Below are 15,427 nucleotides of genomic sequence, written 5' to 3' on the forward strand. Positions count from 1 at the left end.
AGATGTTATCTGAAGACACACCTGGTCGGTTGTATGAGAATGGAATAGAGCTGTGCTCCTGATGTTTGTTCATTCGACTAATTAAACGGCGCATAACCACAGGGCAACAAAGACAGTTGGCATTACTTGTTCAACCAGCTATTCTTATAAACCAGTAAAAAGCGTTGGCACTAACAGCACAACTGAGTTACCTCAAAACTACAGGAAGACAATAGTCCTAATGCTTCACAAGTCTGGGCACCACATACGTACATTTCTCAAAATAAAAAAGGATAGATGAGGCTGAAAAACAGCACCAAAGACAATATGGTAAAAATTTTATTAATTACATACAGTATTTATAGTTTTTTTTATTGCACTCTCAAGTTAGTTTCAAAACAAACAATAGTGCAATTAACTATACACAAATAGAAAGGTACCATGCAACATACAAACAAGCGTAATACAAAGAAAAAACGTGTAGTTTGATTTTTCTTCTTTCCTTTTCATACAGCTTGGAGCTGCCTGCAGCTGCAGTAGAAAAAGCAAAGACCTGCTTCTGAGCAGGATACAGGGCAGACTGCAATGACTTGTCAAGGCCTTCCATGGTGAGAAAAAAAAAAGAAAATTAGGCTGGTTATATTGCATGGGGCAGTGTAGCAGACAGTACTGGACTATTATCTTTACAAAGCATCTACTGTCTTAAATTCCTACATTGTAAATACTACACTAAGAAGACGTGTACAGCAGGAAAATGTTAATACAAGTGGAAAGAGTTGCATATAAATTAGGGAATCTGTCCGCATTTGGTTAATTTCTTCTTGTAAAAGCTTATTAAAATACGCACATCTTTGGTCCGTGCTCAAACCCACGACTTGGTGAAACTTTGGCTTCAGAATAACCAGTGAACACAAAGGAGGAGCTACATAAGATTTACACATAAGAGCTGCTTTAGGGAGCATCTACAGCTCTGATCAGTTAAAGCAAACTTCAAATGAATATATGTATGGGTCTGAAATTAAGACATAAAAGGAGCGTTGAAACAAAATAATACTAAGACAGCATCTGTGGCCTGATTAGAAAAGTGTTTCTTTAAAGTAGGGGCACTGTTCGATGATCCACATTGCCGACTGGGGCTGAGATTTTTATATTTATATATGTATAACATAAAAGCACCTTTTTTTTCAGCAGACTACAGCTGCATTAGGATATTTGTCAACATAAGCAAAATTACCTAATCAGTCAAGTGTTAACCAAATTTCAGTTCAAGGATTAAAGTCAAGACAAGCAGCACAACGAAGGACGAATCAGAGCATTTGGTAGAGACACTGAAGAAAGGACTCCAAAATCCTTTGGTTTCTGTGAAAGAAGAAACAGTTAATCCGGATCCTGAATGCGTCATGAAGAAAATGACACGGCTTTTCTGATTTCTCGATCAAATAGCGCACATAGGTAAGGGGTTTTGTAGCAGTGGCGGCCGACATGACTCAACTATAGAGTTCAACATCTGTTTCCAGTTCCAAGTTCACATGGCTCACTGCATCAACAGTTCTAGGTAATGCAAGCTCAGCCGGGACCTTGTGAAAACTGAACGTCTCTGATGAACATTTCAGCATAAAGGGATGTGAGAGTGAGCGGGTTTCTATGTGTGTGGCAGAGACGGAGAGCAGCAAAGACAGGGGAGATGTCTGTGTCACTGAATATTCTCAGCACTATGCCAGCAGTGCGTGAGGGATCGCTGCCTTCTACAAAAGGCAGCGCACATATGGCACTCTTCATGAAAGAAAGAGGACAAAGTAGTGTCTTTATTCTAAGCCATACCTTTATGAGGTGGGTACCACAGCTTATTGTTGCCGTAAGTCTCAGCTCTCAGCTGCTGTGTTTCCCCAACTACTCACATTGTCTTGAAGGCTGGTGTGAAGGAGGAGTGGGAGATACTGCCATTTAGGGTAACCTAGTAGATTGCGTGACAGGACTGGGTGGGGGGAGGGTGTTTGACACCTCATCAGCAGCCGTATTGGTTTCTGTGGGTTTCTGGCTTCACTTGCAAAACAGAATCCCTTGCCTTCTCATCCTCTCCCCAACCCCCCTCTCTCCTACATTGGCCAGCTCCTTCAGCTGGAAAGCTCAGCGAGGGTTTATTTTCAAAGATGGGGAATGAAAACAGCTCTCTCTTTGTTTTGGCTGCTGCGCCATTCCCAGCGGAGGAGGCATTGAGGTGTCTTGAGGACTGGGCCTGGGACTGGGCCTCACAGGGGACCACACGGAGGAGTTGGCTGAGGGGTTGGGGAGTGAGTGTCCGGGTATGGGTCCCTCTCAAACAGGGTGCGAGGGCAGCTCTAGGAGTGTGGGTGTCGGCGCTGATCGGAGGTGACGGAAGCCCACCTCTGTGCTGTCTGCTATGGTGATGTCTGCATCTTCCCCTTTTCCTCGTTGGCGATGGATGGCACTGAAATAAGCATTCATCAGCTGCATGATCTCAGTCAGCTGTGATGGAGAGAGGGAGAGAGAGAGAGGTCAAATTGGTGGCAGTCTCAGTGTCTGTCTGGCACTGTCACAGGAGGGCGGGTAAAGATGATGTCATTCAGCTGCCAGAAAAACTAGATCCTCCAGAAGTAAAGCGTGATGTTTGGCAGATTTAAGGGGACATACACATCTCTTAACTGTGTCTGGGTAGTTCTTCACTTTGACATACACCACACTGTTCAGCAGCTGTTGCAGAAAAATTAAGGGAGGGTACTATGGAGGAGTTCATTTCTTCATGTGTCTCTCCATTACACAGACCTCAGAGGACATAACCACCAAACCACCAGAAGCAACAATTACCCTTACTCTAGTCCTACTGATTCTTGGCTAAACATAGTCTGTGCATAAGACAAGTCCCTGAGTTTCAACCTGCTTTTCAACTTCAACTATAACCCTGGAATCAGCTGCTAATCTTACACTCAACTCCAGGCCTAATCATAATCACCCCCTGCAAATCTGGTCTTTCCTTTTTTCCCCTCTGCCCATCGGCTGAAAACCTTCCACTTTTATGTCAAAAGGATACGACGGCTTTAAGTTCATAAAGTAGAAGTCTTTCTGAACCTTACTTCAATTTGCCTGTGTGTCCAATAAATAAATAAATAAAGTCACTTTTGTGCCTCAAGAGAGATCACAGAGAGCTTTTGTGTTGTGTGTGGGAAGATGCAAGCAAAGCGGCCCAATGAAAGGCATGATTTGTTCTTGATTTGGGGGGGAGAAGAAAAAGGCACATCTATGTTTCTGAGAAATGTTTTGCCTAATATTTTAATCTAACCACTGCAATAAAACTTACCCCCATGCTATTAAATGCCAGGAAGTGAGACTTTTGGTGGTTACCATCTGTTGGGGAATATGGGCAGGTTGTGTGCTCTCTATTTAGACCAAATTAATGAAGGTTTTTAAAGTGGGTCAAAGAGGCGGAGGGAAGGGGGTATCATGGGCAGACACTGTGTGTCTTTCTCTTACTCTGCAGAAAACTGCACAGTGATAAGGCCCCTTGGCTCTGCACTATACATAAACTGAATCCGGCCTACAGCTGACACACATTATGTTTAAGGTCAGAGCAGAACCAGCTTCAATTAATATTTTCCTTCCAGTCACCTTCAGCCTCACCCTGTATGTGTCATCCTGGGAGGTGAGCCATTATACTAGGGTGACACATACTCTCAGAGATGCTAACCCTGTGGACTAACAGTTGGTTTTACAGGGCAAAGTCAGAACTAGCTCAGTTTAGGACATTGTAATGCTTTTTAATATTTTACTTTGAAAGTTTATTTGCTGCTACACAGCTCATGTTTCAATAAGTCATCCAAAGGTGTGGCTCTAATTTCATACTTCATAACTCTTTCTTCACAGACCAAGATCCAGAAAAGCTAAAATAAAACCTTTTACTATCTAAATAAATCACAAAAATGACAAATTTTAAACTAAGAATGACATTTCCCCCCTTAAACTAAACAATTCTGCACTCTGTTTATACCTTGGTGGTTTCAAAGAGCAGATCCCGGTCCCCAGCTGTAATCTTGAAGGTGTTGCTGTCAGATACACCATAAGAACAGATCTGGCCATAAGGAAAGGACTCCAGGGCCTCTGATTCTCCCTGCTTATACAAGGATACAGATGTAGCAGCTACACCCAGCCATAACTTCTGGGAAAAACTCCCCGTTGAACTCTGCAGGCAGAAAGAGGCGTGCAAATGTCAAGAGACTGCAGGATCCAAGTGGCTCTTGAGCTTTGAGGAAAAAAAACGTTTAAGAGTGATACTAAAGCATAAGCACACAATACTCACAATATAAAAGTCCACTTCATAAAGAGTGCATCCAAAGCCGGACCACTGGCGTGCAATTGTGAGGTAGGCGGCCATACTGTCCCTGCGGCTGTAGCCGGCCAAACCTTTCCAACGCTCCAAGATGGACGTCATGACAGCCGCTGCCTCCTCCTTCAGGCGGGTCCGCAGACGCATGTCCTGCTCAACTTTTTGCTTGTGTACTGCTGTAGCTGTGTGGCTCCACAGAGTCCCCGCGAGGAGTCCTGTGTGGAAGCGCTGCGTCGTGGGACAGCCCTGAGCAGCTACCTGACAAGGAGGCATATCTTGCGGTGCAGAAATTGACATGAGAACCCGAGTTTCAAGCATATGACCTGGAAAAAGCTCATCCAGAGGCGGGCAGGGGGCATGTGTGCTGAAGTCACCCATTAGGCTCTGAAGCCTCAGGGCAGCTAATGCCTGCAGGTCCTCTTCACAGGCTGGTAGCTGACCACGCACGACCATCTCATGGCACTGCAGCACAAAGGTCAAAACCAGGACAGAGAGAAATAGAACCAAACACAAAGAAGGTAAAGGTCGTCAGTAATAACTTCAAGTCCCCTCATCCATCCTTTCTACCCCACCTTGTTTTATTTCATCCCGTAACTCTTTTATAGAATTCCCCAGGAAAAAATTATAATGAAGCCAATGCTGGCTGCTTTTTGCCCCCTCTGCACTCCAGCCAGTGCTCTTAGTCATGTTTTTTATGCAGTCCATTTTATAACACTCACAGCCAGTGGGAAATTACAGACTGTGATTGCAGATTGTTTAGTAAAAGCATACACGATTCAACAACAACACAAGTGATGAATCACTGAATGACAATAAATCAGATGCCATCATCAACACCATCACTGGTCACTCACAACAAAGAAATAGTGAAAAGAGAAGGCTCATGTTCCACTCCATTACCTGCTCAAAGAGGAATAAATACTCTATGCTGTCCACTGATATGCTGTCTGCATCCAACAGGCAGTAGAGCTTGAAACACAGTTTCCACTGGGATTTAGACTCTGACTCTTTAGTAGAGAAGCTGCATAAGAGAGGGACAGAAAGTTAAATCTGGGTCAAGAAAAAAAGATACACTAAAGACACATATGACAAACAAAGAATCTTAAGCCTTCTGTTAATATGTTACAAGCTATTGCTTCCCTGCTGTGTAATGCCGTTGTGTAGTAACCCGACAGTTTCATGTTTACCCTGTCACTCAACATTGAGAGGACAGACACACCCATGCCTGTTTAAAAAGAAAAAAAAATAAAGCATAGCGCCCTTTTTTCCAATTGGCTCATTGTTTTCGTTTTGAGACTATTGCCTTGTACAATTAAATGACATCATCTTTACCTTGACTAGCACCTGGCTGGCACTGCTGACAGACATAGAGACAAATCTAGTTTCCCAGCATAGTGTCATGTTTGACCAACAAGAACAGACAAGGTCACCAGATATCAAGGACACTGGTTAACATTCAGCATAGCACTTGGACTAGGGGGGAGATAAATAAACAGTGTGCTGCTCTGTCCATACTCATCTATAGAGTGACAAATAGGCTTTTTGCCACAATGTTTTGATAGCACGTCTGCTTGGTTTTATTATGACTGACTTTTTTCTTTGTTCTATCTTCCCAGGTAAAGACTGACAAGTCACTTTTTCAAACCTGGTTAGGATGTCTGCGACCAGAGCGCTTCCTGTGACTGGCTGCTCCCACAGTGCATTCTGCTCGTATAGTGCAAATGTATTTTTGCTCTCTTGTAGGCCGAGCTTCTCTTGCATCCTTCGAACCACCTGGTGAGGAGGAAGGAGAAGCGGATTGAAAAGACAGATGGACTCATAAGTTATTGGGCTTCAAGGGTGAAGGCAGAAGAGGGAGCATTTTACTAGGCTCTTGATTGCACTGTGAAATTTTGAATTGGAACTAGTGAGTAGCTGAAAGACTCCGAAGCCAGCTCAGAAAAGTTGTGCTGCCAAGTAGAATACAGGGAAATGCTTCCAAACCTCATTGGCAGTAGTGTGTGAGCTGATGTAGAGCTGGCAGGATCCAGGGCCTGGATAGTGCACGGTGCACAGCATCTCCTGTCGGTTCATCAGCATCTGGATCTCCTCCCAAGATGGCACGCACTCCCGACACTTTGTCTTCTCCAGAGCCTCACTGATGAATGACGCATAGTTATCCATTTCAGACTCAGGACTTTGGCTCTGGATTCTGCAAGACAGATTAAATGTGTGAGAAAGTGATACTGCTGTGAGTGCGTGTCTGTGTGTGTGCGTGCATGCACTTGTGAAAGCAATTTGTCATAAAGATGAAAATATTAAGCACATAAAAGAGAGAATTTACTCATGCCTGCGACTCAAAATCTGTTAGGTGTTACGGTGTGATTATGGACTTTGCGTCACTCCATTGATTCAACTAAGTTTTTATTTTGTTTGGGCTGGCAGTGCTAGAAAGTCAATGAGGCGAAGAATGACAAATGTTCTCACTTTAGCTGTTAGGAACTTAAAAGACTCAACATCCCTTAATTCTTCAAAGAAAAGGAAAATGGCAAAGAAAACATTGGGTAGTGCACGAAACAGGAAAAGGCGTTTCCGCTCCTGTGAACCAGAGTGACCCCCTCCTTCCTCCCAACGGAGTGTCCAGGAGTGGAAGGTGAGTGTATGTCTGTGTGCTGTTGTTTTAAAGGAGGGGACAAAAAAAAGCAGCAAACCAATCTAGCGGGAGGCTGAGGTTTGCGAGTGTGAAAGGTGTGAAATACAACCTGATTGAGTGATTAGCTAAGCCCTTTGTAAACACAGGGGGGGGACAAACAGGAAGGAAACAATTACACTCCAGTACTCGTCCCAAAATACGCAAAAACAAGGGCAGAAAGAAGAAAACGAGCTTATTCACTTTAACATCTTGCTGTCTCATAAGGGTGGCTGAAACATAACTACGAATGTCCCACTGATCTGTGTGAGATTTCCTATACTCTCCTTTGTTTGTGTCTTTGTACCATTTCCTGCTTTCTCTCCCTCTCCTTCTCCCTTGCTTTCTTTCTTTTGGCCTAATCTGTCTGACAGCAGACATTCCCTGGGGGTTTCTCAGGGCACTGGGGGAGTGGAGGATGGTTTCTGGGCCTAATGCCCAGCTCCAGTCTTAGCTCTGCCCAGCTGCAGCCTCAGCAGTGGTCCAAACAGTGAGAGAGTGCGTGAGAGTGACAGCAAGACGTATCAAAACACACAGCCAGCGAGTTCCACAGAGTTGTTATGAATTGCCGTTGCATGCAACTGTTCCATTAGCCAGAGCGCGATTCCCAGTACAGAAATATAGATAGAAAATTGTAGTGGTTTCATGGCATGGCATTAGACAGAAAATCAAGGGCAGGAGATTAGTGCTTCTAATAACTTAGATTAGCATTCTTGACAGAAGGGCTAATTCAGACCTGTAAATCCAGCCCTTGAAAACTGGATCTGTCTAGGGAAGCATGCTAACAATGTGAAGGCATATCATGCTACTATATCTAAACAAGTGTTTAGGGATGCTGGCGCCTGCTTTTTGTCCGATGTCTAGACCCCATGTTTCGCTGCTACCACGCAACACTGGTTCACCTTTATCTCCCAGGTCAAGCCATTCCTCTCTTATACCCTTGTCTATCATCTACAGTGTACTCCAGGTCTGATGTCTCATATGGGATTGAGGGCATCGTACTGCTGAAACACTCATGTAAAACAATTTGCATGACTATATAAACGACTTAATGCAACTTTTCTATTAACTGACAACTGCAGTCTGTTACCTCAAACTGTCAACATGGGTGGATACGCTGTAGTGTTTTCCACCTTACTTCCACAAGCCACGTTTCCCAGTCGGAGAAATCAGAGCCAGAAAAAGCAAGAAAGTTTTCCACTTCTAAGTAAGAGATGACGAGGTGAGCAGCTTTCTCAAGTTCGGAGCATTTGTGTGTGCTTAATTGAATGTGAAAAAAATCCTGTCTGAATGCTGTTGCAAAAGCAAAACAACAATCTTGAAGCGGTCACTTGTGAGAACTGCTTTACTTGAGCTAAATAGTATTTCATTACAATAGTACTGTAATGAAATACTGCAAGGTAAATACAAAGCGCTGCACCTGACTTCCCAGCAAGCAGCATTAGATTTTAGTCTTGGCTCAATCATAGCATCTCACCTTTTGAGGTGGAATCGCAGGTATTTGAGCACAATTGGCCCAGGAAGGAAAGTGCAGCTCATACAGGTGAGAAGCTGCCAGTAACGGAGATGCGCAGCAGTGTTTGGGGAAGGCGTGTAGCTGGTCTGCTTCACTAGCTGGCAGTAGACCTCATCGCGGAGAGGCCGCAGGTCCAGGCAGGTCTGTAGCACACCCTGGATGATTGGAACCGGCTCCCTTGCTGATTCCAGCTGCTGCAGGCAGTTGAACAGCTTCACGGCCTCCTCACGCACCGAGCCGTAGCCTTTCCCACTGTGGTCTGGAGAGATAAACAAAGAACAGTGTGTCAAAAGTTTTTGTCAGGACATATTCTTCCTCCCCCACCCCTTTTCTAGACATTTGAACCTTGCAGATATCTTAAAGGAATGGTATAACATTTAATCATGTAAAGTATTGTAATATAGCAACCTATTACATTAGCATCTCATCAGTTTTATCATCGTATCATGATTTTTTAGCTTAATAAAACAAAGTGTGTTCCCTGAACTCTCAGAGAGGATGTGCGTGAGAGAGAAAGAAAGAGAGAGAGCTGCAGGCATGTATTTTCACACTAAGCTCCCACGGTAGATTCCTCCCAGTGCATTTAAGTGATTGGAAGATTGTCCATTAGGGTGGAAGAAAGAGCGATTTCAGGGTCACAGGAGGAGAGTGCACGCAAGGAAGCATACGTAAGCAAAATGAAAAGCAATCTGCGTTGCATTGAGCTTTATTCTTCCGCTAAACAAATCAAACTGCAGAGCAATCACAGTTTTTAAAACAGTTTCTTTCCACTTAGCCACACTGCAATTATAGAAAACAGCTGCCAGCTTTGCACACACACCGAGTGGCCATGTGCACTGGTTATCTCTTTCGTAAGAGCTTCAAGGTAAATTCGGCCAGTTGACACTTACTCAAACAGTGCTAAAAAAAATGCTAATCATGCTATTGTTTTTAACCGGTACTTTCACATACATATAGATATGGCAGTGTAAAAATCTTAAGCACTTACATGTGTGCTCCAGACTGCCATAGGGGAAAGGCAGCAGAGGAGCATATAAGGGTCCCTGGGTGTACTTCAGGATGGGGTTGTGCTGGTAGATGTGTTCCACTACCTCAGGGTTGAACTTATTCTCCTAAAACACACAAGTAAAACAAAACCAATCTATAATAAACAAACACATTTGAAAATAAACGTTCATGTGCAGTCAACAAGCACGAAGCCAGCCTGAGAACACTCTGTGAGTGCGTGTCTGTGTGTTTGTCTATGAAGGGTAACTGAGGTCGATTTGACCGGGGTCACAATCCAGCTCTGGCATCTTTTAAACAGCAGGAAGGTCAAGTGATGACCCAGCAAACCACACTAGCATGACTGACACGTTATATTTTATACACTGGTGTCAATGAGTTTGGTGTGCGTGTGTTTGTGCCTTTTACTGGGTATGTGGATAGATACCTTGAAGCAGTACAGATGGCTTCCATGCTACTGCCCTAGCACCTGTTGCTCATTAGTAACGTTGCCACTGCTCTGGCTCTCTCCTGACTCTGCAACTTCCCCGATCTTTCTCTCTGGCTATGAGACAAGTCAGCTTTCTCCCTCCTTAGTGGGGCAAAGTTGACACATTCCACTGAAATGCTTGGTGCACACTGGTGACAAGCTTGTCTGTTTGAACTATGGGAATGACATGTTGCTCTATGGACCACGTGCAGTGGGATGCAGCAACTCAACATCCCAGATGACATTCATCCACTGATCCAGGGCCAGAGATTGTTTTTGTTCCATTTGGTCATCCACTGCCACATGCAATAGTTTGACATTTTGGGAAATACGCTTATTAGCCGTCTTGCCAAAAGCAAGAATGGTAATTATGAAGGACTGGAAACAGGGGCAAACAGCTAGCCTGTACAACGGCAACAAAATCTGTTCATCTTATTTATATTACAAAGAAATGCTTTGCAATAACAAGCTCTAAAGCACGATTGTTTTTTTTTCTTCTGGTCTCTGTCAGCCTCATTGCCAGGTTGGGAAAAGGTTTGATATTCCAGAATACACCAAGCACGCTACACTACTTTGGAGTGTTCATATACCAAGCACGACTAAAGAGTGTGGTAAAAGAAAAGACAAAATAAACAGGGTTTCCCACTTTTTTTTCATGGACAGTTATCAAGGTAAGGTTCTAAAAGGTCTGTCTAACATATTATTGGGCTGCTTGTGTTTTATGCCTCATTCAAATAAATTCAATTTTGTTTATATAGCACCAAATCACAACAACGGTTGTGTCAAGATGCTTTTTCAATTATCAGTTTAGCTAATAAGAAGCTCAAATGCCCCTGCAGCCTTAGACTTTTCTGTGTGGACTCTAGATACTCTAGCTTCCCACAGTCACAAAGACATGCATGTTAGGTTGACTGGTGATTCTAAATTGGCTTCCTGTCTCTACATGGTAGGTTGGTGACAGGCTGGTGACATGGCCAGGATATACCTTGCCTCTCACCCTGTGACAGTTGGGCTAGGCTCTAGCCACCTGTGACCCTGAACTGGATGACAATGGTTAAGAGCATGAATGTGTTTATGATCTAAGCACTGATAAAGTCACAGTTTAAATAAAACATTTCACACACCTAATCTCTTTCAAATATGACTTCTGGCTATAGATCCATTGCTAAAACTGCCAGGCTTTCGCCCCTCTGTGTCTGTAACCTGATTCTATACTTTAAAGATAAGCAAGCAGTCCTGTTCACACAACGCCGCCTCTGTTTAGTCTCTCTGGATTTTTACAGTTCCAGTCATGGCCTCACACTTTAGAGAGAGAATACTTTGTCCAGTTGAGGAAAAGTGCCTATGTATAAAGGTGAGGGAGAGGGAGAGAGAAAGCAAGAGACTGAGAAAAAGGTTTTAGGTGGAAGGATGAGTGACTGTCAAAGCAATAAATGAAAAGCAGACCCCTTTATTCCTACAAAAGCTTGACCCCTTTTTGCAAACCAGATGAGGGTAGAGGGAGCAGACTAACCACTTTCTTTGAGATTAGAGACTCTCGTTGGGAGATTACTGAGAGAGGAGGCCAGGCAAAGGACTGCTTATCTCGTCCTGCTGCTTCATGCAGAGCCCTCCTCCATCTCCTCTGCCAGAACTGCCCTTCTCTACACCCAAGAGGCAGACTGATGCAAGATGAGTCGTCTCTCTGCTCAATGACATTCCAGCACAATGTGTTCTCTAGCACACCGTGCATTAAAATATGACGATCCCTTGTAAACACACTCCCTGCACAAACTAAGGTATCTTTCAAAAGCCACAAATCCTGTTTTTCTAAATATTCAAATAGCTGGAAATGCCTTTATCTTGGAATGACCTTTCAACTGCAGGTCTGGTATTATTTCCTGTCCCTGTGTGACAGAATGAAATGAGGTCATTCAAAAGAGAAAGGCAAGCAGAATAAACTTTGGACTCCCTGGTGCAATGTGGTCGTGTGGTTTCCATGGTAACGGGGCAGGGGTTGTGGAGCATTATGTAGCCTGATGGCCGTTTGTGTTTGGTGGCTGTAATCATAGGTAGTTTGGCAGCAACCCTGTGTATGTTTGTGTGTCTGCGTTGCGTGGCCCACCTCAATGTCTCGAATCAGGAGCTGTGTTGGCGTTTCCACGGGTGATTTACTATCAATGATTTTCTGGATGGCACAAGCCCAGTGCACAGCCTCATTGAAGTGCTTGGTGTACAGCCTATAGCAATGCTTCCGACCATAAACTGTAATGCTCCAGTAACCTGAAAAAAACCCAATAATAATAATAATAATAATAATAAAGCAACACATTTAAAAACCATTGCAAATCTTATGACATGTAATGGTAATAATTCATAGTTAGTAATTTAAACTGGACCTTATCTGACCTGACACTTTTCCAGACATGTGTGGGATGGTTTTGTTTTGATTTTTTTTGTTGTTTTTTTTTTTAAAAGTAAACAGCATGGATTTAGGCCTGATCCAGTTTCCTACAATGTGAGACAATAAACTGATTCCTGCACATCTTCCATACAGACTCTCTCTCCTTTACTCACTCAGCTTCACTGATGATCAAAGGTCAACTTCAGAAAAAAAAACCTCAGACCACACCAAAACCAAACAAGAGTAGATATTCTGCAGATGTCTTAAGACACGAGTCCGAAAGCCCTTAGTGAGTTTCATTTCGGGTAACATAATAAAAGCTAAAAAAGGGGAACATTTCTCCTTCTACAGAGGAAGTATTAGACATACCCCAGGCAGCCTAGCTTGATCTGTAGCCCCGTGGCGGTTATCAGGCTTTCCTGCTACGTGACTTGGCACCACATCCTTCTTTGTTTAAAGTTCTTAGTCAAGTATAACCCCAAAATGAAAAAGTTTTACTACTCAAATCATTACACTGCACTATTGCCACTGACCAATTTGAATATGTTCACATATAATATTAACCACTGCTTTCAAGGGTCTATGAGACCAAAAACGGAGCCCTTAAAGTGAACTCCTATTTTATGGCAACAACCAGAAAATACAGAGGAAGTAAAGATTTCTTGCAACTCTTTTGTGACAAATTTCCCTGCTTAAGAGGAACACAGATCTACTCAGTAGTGAAACAGCCGGGAGTCTGTGACAAAGTCGCTGTTGAAAGTCCTCCTCTGTCCAGAAAAGTTCCCTGGCCTATTGAGTTAGAACTATGTTTGGGTTTGCACTATGGTTTTGGCATTTTAAGCGGTTTGGTAAAGTTAGCAGGGCATAATCTCCATTCACAGAGAGGCAGACAAACATAGATAAAGGGTATCTGAGGAATACAGATTTGAAAAAACACAAGTCATCCCTGTGTCTTTTCAAAAGCAACTCTTTTTATAAATCTTTGTCATTTGTTTCCTGCATCCAAGAGATTGCCTTGCTGGTTACGCGAATGAGACACTTGTAGGCCAACCTTGACCCGCATTTCTGACCAAACAAAGCCGGGGCTTCCCAAACTTACTAAGAATTACAGTACTCATGGGAAGGGGAAAGCTAGCCACAAGTCACCACTTTCATATTGAAAGACCCAACAATTTACTGGGAAGTTTTAAAATAATGCCTATGATCACTATACCACAAAGGGAATTAACACAAAGAACTAACTGGACTCTACAGAGATTACAGGAAAGCCTGCATGAGTGTGAGTCAGCTATGTCTCATCCCGTCTGCATATGGTTAGGAATATAAGTGTGTCTTGCTCACCTGTCTCCTTGTATGTCTGCTTGTCTGGCCAGATGACAGAGCAGAGGTTTGTGAGGACCAATGTGCCTAGTCTCCGGGCACCTTTCTCCGGTCCGGTGTAGTAGTCAAGAGAGTCTTGGGTCAGTACAAACCAGTATCGACGTTGCTTAATCCAGTTGCCACGCACCTCCCGTAACAACCAACCTTTAAACAAGCAGAATGCATATTTTTGGCTTTTACTTATCAATATGAAGTAAATATATAGTAAAATATAGTAAGTATATAGTGCATTTTAGTGGCTACAGAATGATGACATCATGGGTCCAAAGATTGGCCGCCTATAATCAAGGCCGAACGATAATAGTGCTTTTGTTTTCACTGGTAGCTACTGGTGACTTTTCACAGCTAGCTGACAGGGTGGAAAACCTGAGTAACTGTGCAAACTCAGTCCTTATTATTGCATTTACACAAGAATAATAAGAAACAATTCAATCTTTGCAAAAGAGATACAAGGAAAGGGGGCTTGAAGTTGTCTGCTGTGGCTTGAAAAAGGATATACACAAGGGATTATGTTACAACTTAACCCTGAAATGAAAGATCACACGCCAGTTCAGCTGCAGTAAAGGATTTTTTAAACTGATTAGTCCAGCAAAAGAAAATTAATCTTGAAATGTGATGTTTTCAAATTTTCAAGCAAGCGAGCCTGCAGCTTCTTGTCCTGTTTATTTTATTTTTTTCAGTAAAGAATAAATACCTCCTTTTTATTAGAGCAATCTCTGGCAGTAGTTTCACATGACTTTAAAAACAAAAAGAAAAAACCCATTAGATTGTGTCCCCTATAAGAAATCTTTGCTACCACCAAGCAAGTTGTACATTCTCAGAAAGGAACAATGCTCTGCAACTTTCTTTCATAAGTATGGGACTTTCACACTAAGGCAAGCATTTCCCTTCAAAGATTTTTGGGGGCAGGTTGTAAGTCTATAAATGCTGCTACACCCTGTCTTCACAAAGAATAATCTCCAAGGGCTCTAACTGTCCCTAAAGTTCGCAGAAATCTATGAGTAAAAGTTTTGCTGGAATAAATACTAGGTGCTAAAAATAAGGCCAGATAATAGCATAGGCATTAAAGGCAGCACAAAGCCACCATAACTGCCACTTTTGAGGCTGACAGAATCAGATAAGGAGACAGAGAGAGACACAAAGAGAATGAGGCAGCTAGTTTTTAGGCATGTCTGCTAATTTTGTCAGGTCTCTCTCTCTGTAATAAAAGACTCTTGTGTTCCTAAAGTTCTGAGGACTGGGAAAACTGCAACAGCCCAGATCTACTGATCCCAAATCTCTTCTGCATCCCCAGTTGTGTACAAATTGTTCTTAATAAGGAACAATTACATAAGTGCATAAGCATTTCATGTCTGAGCAGATAAATAAACTAAATTACTTTTGGCTGGCCACCTTGACTGATACTGGGTTGTGTAGGACTATATGCAGGGCTAGGGCATTGAGATGCAGTGGCAGTCAGCCGTACATGGGGTGCCTGTGCATGACAATACATATGGCTTGCATATGCATTCTTGAGATTGGTTTTAGAAGAAAGAATTAGGCAATACATCTTCAGCCTCTAACCCTGTGAAACTGTAATAACGCTTCCCCAGCATCACAACTTCCTCTCTGGTCAGCGAGCTGTGTGTCACCTGTTACCCAGAGATAATTTTGCTTGCATCTTTCTTCCTCTTGCTCTCATTCTCTTC

General features: G+C 43.0%; 1 protein-coding gene across 1 annotated transcript in view; it reads right to left on the minus strand.

Moving 5' to 3' along the window:
* Window positions 1-296: 296 nt before the first annotated feature.
* plekhh3 (pleckstrin homology, MyTH4 and FERM domain containing H3) overlaps window positions 297-15,427 on the minus strand; it is a 36,515-nt gene continuing 21,384 nt past the window's right edge. Inside the window, exons 4-13 of the mRNA XM_085271758.1 lie at window positions 13,701-13,883; window positions 12,081-12,238; window positions 9,491-9,614; window positions 8,464-8,761; window positions 6,302-6,509; window positions 5,964-6,091; window positions 5,219-5,339; window positions 4,292-4,780; window positions 3,983-4,174; window positions 297-2,466 (exon numbers count right to left, since the gene is read on the minus strand). Coding sequence (XP_085127884.1) covers window positions 2,296-2,466; window positions 3,983-4,174; window positions 4,292-4,780; window positions 5,219-5,339; window positions 5,964-6,091; window positions 6,302-6,509; window positions 8,464-8,761; window positions 9,491-9,614; window positions 12,081-12,238; window positions 13,701-13,883 — 2,072 coding nt within the window. The 3' untranslated portion in view covers window positions 297-2,295. The remainder of the gene's footprint in view (window positions 2,467-3,982; window positions 4,175-4,291; window positions 4,781-5,218; window positions 5,340-5,963; window positions 6,092-6,301; window positions 6,510-8,463; window positions 8,762-9,490; window positions 9,615-12,080; window positions 12,239-13,700; window positions 13,884-15,427) is intronic.

This window comes from Mchenga conophoros, linkage group LG4 (assembly GCF_057382185.1).
Source record: "Mchenga conophoros isolate Kocher_MC1m ecotype Shallow Benthic linkage group LG4, M_conophoros_male_GT1.1, whole genome shotgun sequence".
Lineage (NCBI taxonomy): Eukaryota > Metazoa > Chordata > Actinopteri > Cichliformes > Cichlidae > Mchenga > Mchenga conophoros.